General features: G+C 41.3%; 1 protein-coding gene across 3 annotated transcripts in view; it reads left to right on the top strand.

Annotated features, from left to right (window-relative positions):
* Positions 1–12,796, top strand: part of FIP1L1 (factor interacting with PAPOLA and CPSF1) — a 186,635-nt gene that overhangs the window by 59,419 nt on the left and 114,420 nt on the right. For all 3 annotated transcript variants that reach the window (XM_082256744.1, XM_082256743.1, XM_082256742.1), the window contains exon 10: positions 10,778–10,934. In XM_082256744.1, the coding sequence (XP_082112870.1) occupies positions 10,778–10,934 (157 nt within the window). The remainder of the gene's footprint in view (positions 1–10,777; positions 10,935–12,796) is intronic.

Here is a 12,796-nt window from a genome sequence, read left to right as displayed (position 1 = left end):
CGGCTTCTCAGCCGCATCGTTTGTCATTACAAGTCAGCCGACCGTCTGTTATGGACACCAGTACCAGGGTGATGCCTCTAACTGCAGGCATCACCCCGGTACATGCACTTTCCCGCAATATCGGTAACCTCAGGGGCCGATTGCGATATATCGGGGAAAGTACATATCGGCCCCCGATATATTGGTGCTGCCGCCGATAATCGGTCGATCCCTAATTTCAAGTCAGTGGGAATCCTTTGCTTTTATACATGAAACTCACAATCAGCTATCCTATCATATCCCCTAAAACTTTCATTGTGTGTTTTATTCTGTAATTTGTATGCGTTAGTCAGTAGTCTGTTACCTGTTCAAAAAATTCTGAAGACAGAAAGCAGTGAAAGGAAAGGAAGTAATGTTCTTGATTTGCAAGTGCTCTCTGATATATGAGAATTTCCTTTTGTAAGTGTGGTTCAATTAACCTTAAAACGAGAGAGAACTGCTTGCTTTTGTGAATTTCGATACTGCGGGAAGTGTTTCCTTTGGCGGCTTTCCATGGTGTGCTCATAACTTACAAATGAAGCGGCCTCTTTTCTTTGTGTGATCACAGCACATTCAGCATTATGAGCAAAAGGATCTTTGTATTCTCATTTCTGATATTCAAATGACAAAGCAAATTTTGTTGGCACAGTAATGGCAAATGTTTAAATTGTAAAATGTGTTCACCTTTCCTTAATGTTGAATGGTTTTATAAGAAACATTTGTATTTTTGTCTTTTTTAAATCTAACATTAATTTGCAAAATTTTAAAAATATATATTGGGTATTACAATTGGCTAGTCATTTTAATATTTGTGCGCTACAGAATAATTTCAAGGAAAGTCCCTCAACACGTTCTTTTTGGTTGTAAAAGTGTTAGATTACCGAATGCTGGTAGTTCTGGGGTTTCTTGCTCCTGTCTCCACTGGAGCCATTTAATGTTGACTTGCTTTAGGAATGATTTGTAATCTAAAAGCAACAAAAGTAAAAAGTGTAATAATCCCCACCTCCCCTATCGGTCCATCATGAAGACTGGTGCCAGGCTCATCCACCTTACCAACCCGTTCCTTTTCTGCTATCTCTGCCTTCGTTGCCAGTCCCTCCCCTAACAAAGTAAATTCAAAATGCGATCGATAACCTACAAAGCCATCCACAGCTCTGTCCCAGCTACATCACAAACCTGGTCTCAAAATATCAACCTAACCATTTTCTTCGTTCCTCCCGAGACCTCCTGCTGTCTAGCTCTCTGGTCACCACCTCCCATGCTCGCTTCCAGGAATTTTGCCAGGCCTCTCCCATCCTATGACAATCCCTACCTCAATCTGTTTATCGCCTACTCTGTCCACTTTTAGACCATCTCTTAAAACATTTCTCTTCAAAGAAGCCTATCTCGCCTTCTGCAAACTACTTTTTTTTTTTTCTTCATCACCGCATCCCCCACTGTTTCTACCTTTTTATATCACTTCACCCTCCCAAGATTGTAAACTCTTAATGAGCCAAGCCCCCTGATTCTTTCTGTAATTGTATTGTAATTTTACTGTCTGCAAACTGTTGGCTCTATATAAATCCTATAATAAAATAATCATAATAAATAATCCCCGGTTCACACTATAGCGATGACAGACATCATAAGTGATTTGGAGCGCACTGCTCTGAAAATTGCATGCGATGTCTGTGCGATGCGAATTCAGCCATACAGATTGTATGGCCGAATTTGCACTGGATTCGGACAGAACACGCATAGGACCCTTTTTTTGGGTTCGCAGCAGAATCAGATCGCATGGTGGTTCGCACCATTGCAATCTGTTTCAAGTCTGAACTGTCAGTTCGCACTGCGATATGCAAAATGATATGGGGGTGTCGTTAACTTTGTATTAACTTTGTATTGACACCCCCAGCGATTCGAATATGGCAGTGTGAACAGCCTGCAATTTGAATGCGATGCGGGAATGAATGCAGTGGATTTGCAGGGTTCCCGCATCGCATATATGTGAACCGAGCCTAAATGTTTTGTCAGCCCCTTGGCTAAAACGTCACTCTATCGTGGTACTGTGAGGAATAACATGTCCCCTGCTGGAGGCTGTTTCCTCTTGCTAACCACTAGTACTGCAGTATTGGACCCACTGGTGATGTAATGGTAGTAAGGAGGAATTGTAGTGGCCTTATAGGGACACACTTGTAAGTGTAGAATTGGATCGGCATCGGGATCTGTGCTATAAAATGACGTTTTAACAAATGGGCTGAGGGAGAGGTAAAGATAATACTTTGGTTATTTTATTTTTGACCCCCTGACAGGATCACTTTTAAGGTGGTTCTAAAGGCAGATTTTTTTTTTTAACTTCATCCAATCTATGTATTTAGGTAAAAAAAAAAAAAACACCTGCAATCAACTCCCCTCCTCTTTATACTTACCTGATGCTGATCTCAATCCTGCGATGTGCATAAGATTTGAGGCTGTGTCTCATCTTTCTCCTGATTGGCTCCTGCTGTTAATCTCATCCGGTGAGGATGGAGCGGGGGAAGGGCTAAGCCATGCTCTGTATGTCTTATACACAAAGGCGGCTCAGAAGCAAGCACACACGAGTGCCCCCATGGCAAACAACTTGCTATGGGGGGCACCCTGCAAATGGGAGAAGCCAGGACTGGCAGCCAGGAACCCAAGAAGAGGAGGGTCAGGGCTACTCTGTGCAAACCTTTGCGCAGAGCTGGTCAGTATGCCATGTTTGTTGTTTTATTAAAAAAAAATATTGTCTGAAGAATCACCTTAACATTATTAATTTTTTTTAAACATTTTTTTACATTTATTTTCACATGTCTTGTCCTAGAAGACTTGGAATTTCCTCCTTTTTTTTTTTTTTTTTTTTGTCCTTGTATCATTGTCATGGAATGAGGGATTTTATAGGGCACCTTACGCTCTTTCCTTTAAGACGCAGGGTAATCGGTCTACATTTCCTTGGAGCCCTGTGACTACAGGCTTCCCATAAGTGAGGAAAATGGTTACTGATAACCGTACTCTCTACTTTGTATGTAATACAAATATAAACGGTAGGACTTTAACCACTTCTGGACGGGAAGATTTTCCCTCTTAATGACCAGGCCATAATTTGCGATTCGCTACTGCGTTATTTTAACGGACAATTGCGCAGTCGTGCGACGCTGTACCCAAATAAAATTGATTTCCCTTTTTTACCCACAAATAGAGCTTTCTTTAGGTTGTATTTGATCACCTGTTTTTTTTTTTTTTTTTTTTTTTGGCGCTATAAACAAAAAAAGAGCGACAATTCTGAAAAAAACAAAACATTTTTCACTTTCTGCTTTTTAACTTTCTCAAAAAAAAAAAAAAATTAAAAATCAAACTTTAACATTTTAGGCCAATTTGTTTTCTGCTACATATTTTTGGTAAAAAAATTTGAAATAAGCGTATTTTGATTGGTTTGCGCAAAAGTTATCACGTCTACTAACTACGGGAAAGATTTGTCCATTATTATTTATTTGTTGTTTACTAGTAATGGCGGCGATCTGCGATTTTTAGTGGGACTGCGACATTGCGGCGGACCGATCGGACCCCTAACTGACATTTTTGACACTTTTGGGGGGACCAGTGACATTACTACAGTAGTCAGTGCTAAAAATATGTACTGTTACAGTAATGATGACACTGGCAGGGAAGGGGTTAACATTGTGGGTGATCAAGGGGTTAAATGTAAGCCTAGGCGAGTGATTCTAACTGTGGGGGGGCGTGGCTTGGGAAATGATCATGGAGACCTGTGATCCTATATAGAAGGATCACAGGGGCTCTATGATCATTCCGGGGAGAAAAATGGTCAGCTGTGTTTACAACAGCTGACCATTCTTCTTTCTCAGTGGGGTGTGATCGTGGGTGTCAGGCGGCAATCGGACCTGCCTGCCCCGCGCATCGGCTTCCTCGCTGCAGAGTGGGGGCGGCGCACGCTCGCCCCCTACTTGCAGGCGCGCAACCGACATAGGTCTAGGTTGGTTTGCGCAGGGGGGCTGCACTGCCGCAGTAAAAAGGCGGTCGGGAAGGGGTTAAATACCCCTCCAGTGAACACTACAATACATTAATTTAAAGAAATACAACACTATTCCTTCCAATAAATATATAAAACCACATATTTCATTCAGCTGCTTGCATATTGATACCGGCACTCATAATCCACTGTAAAACTCATAGCCTATGGTCAAGATAGAGGAAGAAGTTGACGCATTTCACAGAGTTCTCTGCTTCTTCAGGACACTCTTTCTCTTGTACAAATGCAAACAGCCAGAAGAATAATTTTTAGAAATAGAAAATACATATATTGTTTACAAAACCTTCAGCAGAAATTATTAGCACCAAATCGTATTTATATAATTATATAATGTATAATAGCTGTCCTCAGGGGTAACAGATGAAAGGAGGAGGAAAAAAAATGACCATCTATATGTATAAAAATATATATAAATATTATAAATATACCCCATCACAGAGATAATATATCTACCAAATATATATGGTTCAGCTATGGCATATGATAAATAGCAATGCAAACAGTGGGTAACCCCCAGTGGTATCGACCCTTGGGGGAATAACCAGCCCTTGAATAGGGTTGTATGGGAAACCAGGGGTAAGGAACAAGAAATAACGAGCCTTTTAATGATGGCTTAAAAACCAGATTTGAATAAAATTTGAACGAATAGGAAAAAAATATGTAAAAACTATGTGGATATAGAAATGTGACATTTTACCTGATAATTGAAGGTTTGCTGTATTTGCACAAGTTATCATTTATTATATCCAATAACCATTGATAAGAATGCAGGTAGGAGGAAATCATTTCAGTTCAAATAAAAAATATATATGTGTGTGTGTGTGCATATATATATATAGATACACTGTAGATCAAGTTGGCGAACAACCTACAATTTCCTAAATTTAAGGTTGCTGCTTAGTCCTATTTGTAATTATTTAAACAGAAGTAAAAGAGCAGATTTGTAACTCTTAGGCTCCATGTACACGGGACGTTGTTAAAAGTCCCTTTGAATGCTGGAATTTTTAGGACGTTTGAAATGTCCGTTCGGTCGCGTTTGTACCCGCGTTTAGCAGCGTTTGTGGGCGTTTGCGTTTAGAAGCGTTCCTAGAGGTCAAAAAAATTATTCCCCTTTAAAATGGAAAAACAGGAACGCTAAACGCGGGTCATCGCGTTCGGACGCGTTCAGACGCGTTTGTGCGTTTGAAACGCCGGGAAACACACGTTCGAACGCAAATAATTGCGTTCTAAAAACAGTCCCTGAACGCAACTGCCTGCAAATGACTGTAAACGACCTGGTGTACATGGACAGATAAGATAAAATGTAGATGGGTTCAGGGGCTTCTGAAAAAAACGCCCAACTGCTCCTAAACGGCCATTTCCAGCGTCCCGTGTACATGGAGCCTTAAAAAAAAAAAAAAAAAAAAATGGATCCTGTTCCTTTAAAGCATGTTATACAGTACAGTGCTTGTGCTGTGTAATTTGGCCCCTTGTATCATCTGAAATACCTGGCTGATCCTGCCTGGTTCTGCCCTCTCCCCTGTAAACTGAGCATGGTTTATCACGGTGGTCAGTTTCATGCCTCCGATGTCAGCGGGGATTCTCAGTCCCGCCATATGTAGCTGTCAGACCTGGAGAGAAGAGAGGCAACCAGTCACGTGAATGCCGAGCGGTGCTAAAAAAAAATAAGGTATATAGCGGCCTATTTTTTAAAAAAACCTACACTGGGGCGCATCAGTTGCTATAACAGAGGGGCTTTGTAGCACTAACACTCAGTGGCTTAACAACCACTTTAAGCATATTTCATGAGTTACATATATTTTGAAGCACAGATAAAAGAAAAAAAAACTTAAATTAGAATTGAAAAATAACATAGATCAAAATTAGAGAACACTTTCAGATACCTCCCAGTTATTGGCTTTAATCTGGCACCTTGTGTTAATTTCTTTGATTATCTAACAAATCCTATATAACTGGCTGCCTAACTTTCCAGTTTTCACTGTCTTTGCAAGAGGGTGAGCTTTTCTAAAGTGACTGAAACCTACTGGAAGCAGGTTGTCCAGATAAAGGCCAAAGGGATGACCCTTTCAGCCATTGCAAGAGAAGTTTGTCGTTCCAAACCTGTGATTGCTAGAATATTGCATCTATTTAACGCCAAAAGCTCATTCAAGTGCCCTAAGAAACTGGTCTTATACAAATGCAAGAGAGAACAGGATAATGTGTAGAATCCCAATGCGCAATCCTTTCAACACTACAGCTGCGTTTGCTCGCCAGTTCAGCGCTGAACACAGTAAGGATCTGTCTTGTACAGTGTCTCGCCGTTTAAGAAGGCCCACTCTGCAGTGACCAAACCTCCCATTAGCAGAAAGAATCAAAAGGCTACACTAACCCTTGCTGAGGAGCATGTTGTGTGGACAGAGGAGAACTGCTCAAAGTTCAATTTAGTGGTGAAAGCAAGTTTAATTTATTTGGGTCCGATTGGAAATCTTATGTTCGTCGTCAAACTGGGGAAAGACTGAACCCAAAATGTGTAAAGAAGTCAGTGAAAGGTGGAGGGGGAAGCCTCATGGTTTGGAGGATGTTTTCTGCTGCAGGAGTTTAGAGCTCTTATACAGCCACATAGCAGAGTGAATGCAAATGTTTATCAGAACCTTCTTTGACAACATATGCGGTTCCTTCCCTGCGTTCATACCCAATCTGCCAGCAATTTTCATTCATGACTATACGCCCTGTCACACAGCAAAACAGGTAAAGCAGTTCCTTTAAGCTGAAAACATTGAAATATGAAATGGCTAGCCCAGATCTAAACCCATTAAAAAAAAAAACCTCTGTAAAATCCCTGGTGAAAAAGTTATGGCCAAGAAACCCACTACAGTCACCGAGCTTTGGAAGAGACTGGAAGAAGAGCGGAACAAAATGACACCAGAGCAGTGTGAGAGACTAGAGATGTCCTGTGGCCACAGATGTGTGGTTTAGTGATGCTTGTTAGTAGTGCATATATCAGACATATAATCCGTTTGTGCCATAAACCATCAAAATATTCAGTTGTATATTGTGAATATTAATACAATACATAAATGTCGCTAAACAATTAAAAAAATGTACAAACTTTTTTGATCAAAAAAAATAATATATATTCAAAAAAAGCCTTTTATCGTTTTATGTGGAAAAGAAACTTTTAATAAACGTATTGCACGATCATATGCCTTATGCTTTATTTTGGAAATTCTGGTAATCTGGAGCTTGATTCAACGCACAAGAGAAATGTATTAATTTTCCAAGATTGTGACCATTCTTGATTGAGGTGATTGGGTCTGAAGAGGGGAGTTATAAGTTGAGACCAATTATATATACCTAGCTGTGAGGGTACTGGTGGCCTGAATTCATCTGGGGAGTGAGCCCCCTTATACTAAGGTGGAGGAGCATCACTGAGCACGTGTGAAAGGAGAATAATAGAGCACATTTTAAGTATGGGGTGTGAAAGATACAATTTTGTCTTTTGTTTAATGGACGCATTTCCTTGAACATTTTTTTTTGACCAAAAAGGTTTGTACATTTTTTTAAAATTGTTTTTAGCAACATATTTTATGTATTGATATTCACAATATACAACTGAATATTTTGATGGTTTATGGCACAAGTTTAACCAGGTTATGTTTTTTTATGTATGCCCTACTAACCTGCATCACTAAACCACGCAGCGCCTCAAAAAATAAAAACCTTAATAGCCATTTACTTTGGGTTCATTCCCAAAATTGATGGTGGCTGCATGGTGACTAATAATTTGTACACATAGGGGGTGCCATTTCTTTTACATTTATGGCCACATATGTGCTGAAGTCATTCAAAGCAAGGGCCTGTACACTTCCTACTAATTGTTGTTGTAACCTTTAGAAATTTTAGGTGGAATCTTTCTTCATGCTACAGTCATTGCTGTTCTCTAATTTTGATCATTGTGTTTTCTCCCAAAAAAAAGTTTTTTTCGTTGAAATGCCTTGGTTATTTTGAAAAACACTGTTCTGTTCACATGGTATAGCTGCAACAAAAATTCCATCGAATGTTGAGCAATGAAGATTCTTCTGAAAAAAATCAAGTGTTCATAAATTATTGTCTAATTTTGATCCCCTGCGCATGTGTGTGTGTGTGTGTGTGTGTATGTATGTATGTATGTATGTATGTATGTATATATATATATATATATATATATATTACACACACCTTTAAAAAACAAAAAAAAATTAAAGGAACACTTTGAAAACACAACGGATCTCGATGGGGAAAAATAACATGCTGGATATCTATACTGATATGGACTGGGTAAAGTGTTAGGAATTAAGGAATACCACATTGTCTGTTGGAAATTATAATTTTCAACCAGAGGGCTGAATTCAAAGACACCCCGAAAATCAAAGTGAAAAAATGATGCAGCAGGCTGTTCCATTTAGCCGAAATTTCATTGCAGCAACTCAAAATGGAACCCAGTAGTTTGTAAGGCCCCCACATGCTTGTATGCATGCCTAACAACGTCGGGACATACTCCTAATGAGACGGATGGTGTCCTGGAGTATTTCCTTCAGATCTGGACCAGGGCATCACGGAGCTCCTGAACAGAACGAAGTGCAACCTGGCGGCATCCGATGGACTAAAGTTATGACTAAAATAATGTCCCAAAGGTGTTCTATTGGATTTAGGTCAGGCAAGCCTGGAGGCCATTCAATGGTATTAAATCCTTCATCCTCCAGAAACTGGCTGTATACTCTCGCCACATGAGACTGGGCATTGTCATGCACCAGGAGTAACCCAGGACCCACTGCACCAGCATAGAGTCTGACAATGGGTCCAAGGATTTCATCCCGATACCTAATGTCAATCAGAGTGCCATTGTCTAGGTGGTAGAGGTCTGTGTGTCCCCCCCCCCCCCCCCCCATGGATATGCCTCCCTAGACCAGTGGTCCTCAACCCTGGCCTACAGGGCCCACTAACAGGCCAGATTTTAGGTATTACCTTGGGGAGATGCAGACTAGAGTACTGCAATCACTGAGCAGCAAATTATATCACCTGGGATGTATTTCAGTTTTCTTGAAAATCTGGCCTGTTAGTGGGCCCTGTAGGCCAGGGTTGAGGACCACTGCCCTAGACCATCACTGACCTACCACCAAACTGGTCATGCTAAACGATGTTGCAGGCAGCAGAACACTCTCCATAGCTTCTCCAGACCCTTTCACATCTGTCACATGTGCTCAGGATGAATCTGCTCTCTGTGAAAAGCACAGGGCGCCAGTGGCGGACCTGCCAATTCTGGTGTTTAATGGCAAATGCAAATCAAACTCCATGGTGCTGTGCAATGAGCACAGGGCCCTATAGAGGATGTCAAGGCCCTCGGGCCACACTCATGATGTCTGTTTCTGATTGGTCAGAGACATTCACACCAGTGGCATGCTGGAGGTCAATTTTTAGGGCTCTGGCAGTGCTTATCCTGTTCCTCCTTGCAGGAGCAGATACCGGTCTGCTGATGGGTTAAGGACCTTCTACGGCCCTGTCCAGCTCTCCTATAGTTATTGCAAGTCTACTGGAACCTCCGCCTTGCTTTTGAGACTGTGCTGGGAGACACAGCAAACCTTCTGGAAATGGCACGTATTGAGGTGCCATCCTATATAGGGTCCAGGTATTGCCTCATGCTACCAGTAGTGACACTGACCCTAGCCAAATGCAAAACTAGTGAAAAACAGTCAGAAAAGAGGAGTAGGGGAAAATGTCAGCGCCCTTCAACTTTCCTGTTTTGGAGGTTGTCTCATTGTTACCTATCTAGTGCACCTGTTGTAAATGTTAACACCAAAGCATCTGAAACTGATTAACAACCCCCTCTGCTACTTAACAGACAAGATCAATATCCCAGGAGTTTGACTTAATACTATCGTCTAGTTATTTTTTTGAGCAGTGTATGTGTGTGTAAAATGAAAAAGGCAAAAATATTGCATGGTATCAGCAGAGCCAAGTAATGATGTCCAGAAAAGCTTGCAGGAAGAGTCAAAATGGCTGAAAAGCACATGAATCCCCAGCAGGACAATGTAAATAGAGTGCCAGGTTAGGTTATAATGGCTAAAGGTAGCTTCTATTGGCATGCAACAATTCTCAAGTATACATTGCTTACCTGTATACAAGAAAACCCAGCAAACGAATAACGGTCCCCGTGGACTGATGGTACAGACAGCAAGCCAAAATGAGGGCCATATGCATTCCCCCCATCCAGGGGGAGTGGTGATCCCCAGAGGCCGCCCACGGGTGCCTGATGTGGACCAATCCCGTGGTTCCAGGTACGGTGGGAGGGCTACCTCAATATCGTCTGGCCTGAAGTTATTAAGGCCGGTTGTTAGCCGTTACTAGTTGATTGGGGACAATCTTTTCACAGACGACCAGATGGTATGGGCGCTGAACCTGAAAATGATGTCTGCATTAGCTGCACGTCCTCTAGTATAACCGGAAGTGAAGCAACTCTCTACTTTGGTCACAACCCAATGCCATAGTCCTTATGACTGCATAGGGTTACATTGCTGGGGTGATTGCACTTCAACGCATTTAGCATTGTGATCCTGTAGAAGGAAGGCCTATTTTCAGTATCATCAGATACTTTTTGCACTATTAAGTCACTAAACTAGGAAAACATGCTCTTTTCTGTTGAATTTCAATAGCTTGTTTTTTGTTTTTTTAATTCTTTTTTTATTTTTTATTTTACAGGTAGTTACAGAGCAGTCTCCTTCAGAAGTTGATAATTTTATCAAGCCGCCACCACCATTTTTCCCTCCTGGTGCTCCTCCTACTCACCTCCCACCACCTCCGTTATTTCCTCCTCCCCCAAATGTCAGCACTGCCCCTCCGCTCATACCTCCACCAGGTAAGATCATCTTATATGCCACTAATGCACAAGTCCTCTTTTATGACATTTTTTTTTATTGTAAAATGTTTTCATCAAATTTTTTAGGTAACCCTTCAAACCCCTAAATATCTTTTTATCAGGTTTTATTTTACCTGTGTAAACTATCCAAAGAGATCATGAGAGTCCTAGTTGTGGGGCCAATGGTGTAAGGTAACTTAAGGAGGCTTATTCAGTTAGGCATAAAGAAAGTACTTTAGCCTATAACAAGCAAAAATAAATAATTTTTGTTGGACCTCAAAAAGTGGTTTGCCCTGGATACTGCACTATGGAGTAAACTTTTTTTTTTTTTTTTCTAGTTTTATCAGTTTAAAGCTAATTGATGGACTACTTGTCAATCAATGACTATCAGGATTAATGGTATTTTAGGCTCCATGTACACGGGACGTTAGAAAAAACGTTCTGCAAAGCCAGTTCTGACGCCGGGAAAAAGCAGCTGTTAAACGTGCTTTCAGTAGCTTTTTCCATTGGCGTTATTGCACGTTTGGCCACGTTGCTTTTAGCAGCGTTTTTTCTGCCTCCATTCAAAATCAATGGTTCTCTATGGGAGCCTATTGATTTGAATGGAAGTCGCACCGCAAGTCGGATCAGGATGATCCGACTTGCGACACGACTTGCGCTCTGAGAATCGTAAGGGGGAACTCCACGTTTTTTCGGCATGGGGCTACCCTCAAATTCCATACCGGACCCGAAGGGCCTGGTTTGGAACCTGGGGGGGACCCCCACTCCGTTTTTTTCACATTTTTTGGCGTGGAGTTCCCCCTTAAGATTCTCACAGCGCAAGTTGCATCATCCTGATCCGACTTGCGGTGCGACTTCCATTCAAATCAATAGGCTCCCATAGGGAACCATTGATTTTGAATGGAAGAAAAAAAACGTATAACGTGGCTGAACGTATGTTCGGTCACGTTTGGTCATGTTCGGCCGCGTTTCTGCATTTCAAACGCCGGGAAACACACGTTCGAACGCAAATAATTGCGTTCCAAAAAACGTCCCTGAACTCAACTGCCTGCAAATTACTGTAAACTACCCTGTGTACATGGACAGATAAGATCAAATGTAGATGGGTTCAGGGGCTTCTAAAAAAAAAACGCCCAACTGCTCCTAAACGGCCATTTACAACGTCCCGTGTACATGGAGCCTAAGGGTGAAACAATTAGTCTGGTCCAGACAGGAAACATGCCTTTCGCAAGGACATTTTTTGGGTTTAAATTTTGACGCATTTCTAGAAGTATGAATTTTTTTTTTTTTTTTATCTGAACTGTTAACACCTGACTGCTAAAATCACACTTTCAGGAGCTTCTGTTCGTTCTGCTAGTCATTATTTATAGTTTACTTTTTTGCAAAAAATGTTTGCCTTCCAAGTATGTTTAGATTATTAACAGATACATTATAATTGAAGAACAGGAGGCTCATATTAACTAGCACATCTTGGATTCTTATGTTCCCTTGCTAACCTGTGCTGCAGATATCACTGGTTGCCATATTTGTGGTGAATATCCATTTGATATTTTGCTGTGTATAGCAGTTTCATCCCTTTGATTCTTCTGAAACATGATTGCCTTCAGAAGAAACTCCTTTAAGTTCCTATGTGTGTCAGCACCTCATGATCTACAGACCCCCATGTAAGAGTAGGACCAGGTTTCTGACATTCTGCTATTCATATAAATCAGTACAGTACTGCTGTACATCTGTAGCAAACCATGCAGGCCTGAGGCTTTGGCTCCCCGTGGGCCCTGTTTTATTTGTGCCGCAGCCATGGCTTTATCTTCAAAGCCGCTGCAAAAATAGCACTGTGCCATACCTCCCCTATTCAGTTGGGG

This window comes from Pelophylax lessonae (assembly GCF_965119305.1).
Source record: "Pelophylax lessonae genome assembly, chromosome: 1".
NCBI classification, from domain to species: domain Eukaryota; kingdom Metazoa; phylum Chordata; class Amphibia; order Anura; family Ranidae; genus Pelophylax; species Pelophylax lessonae.
This window is presented reverse-complemented; position numbering and strand designations above follow the sequence as displayed.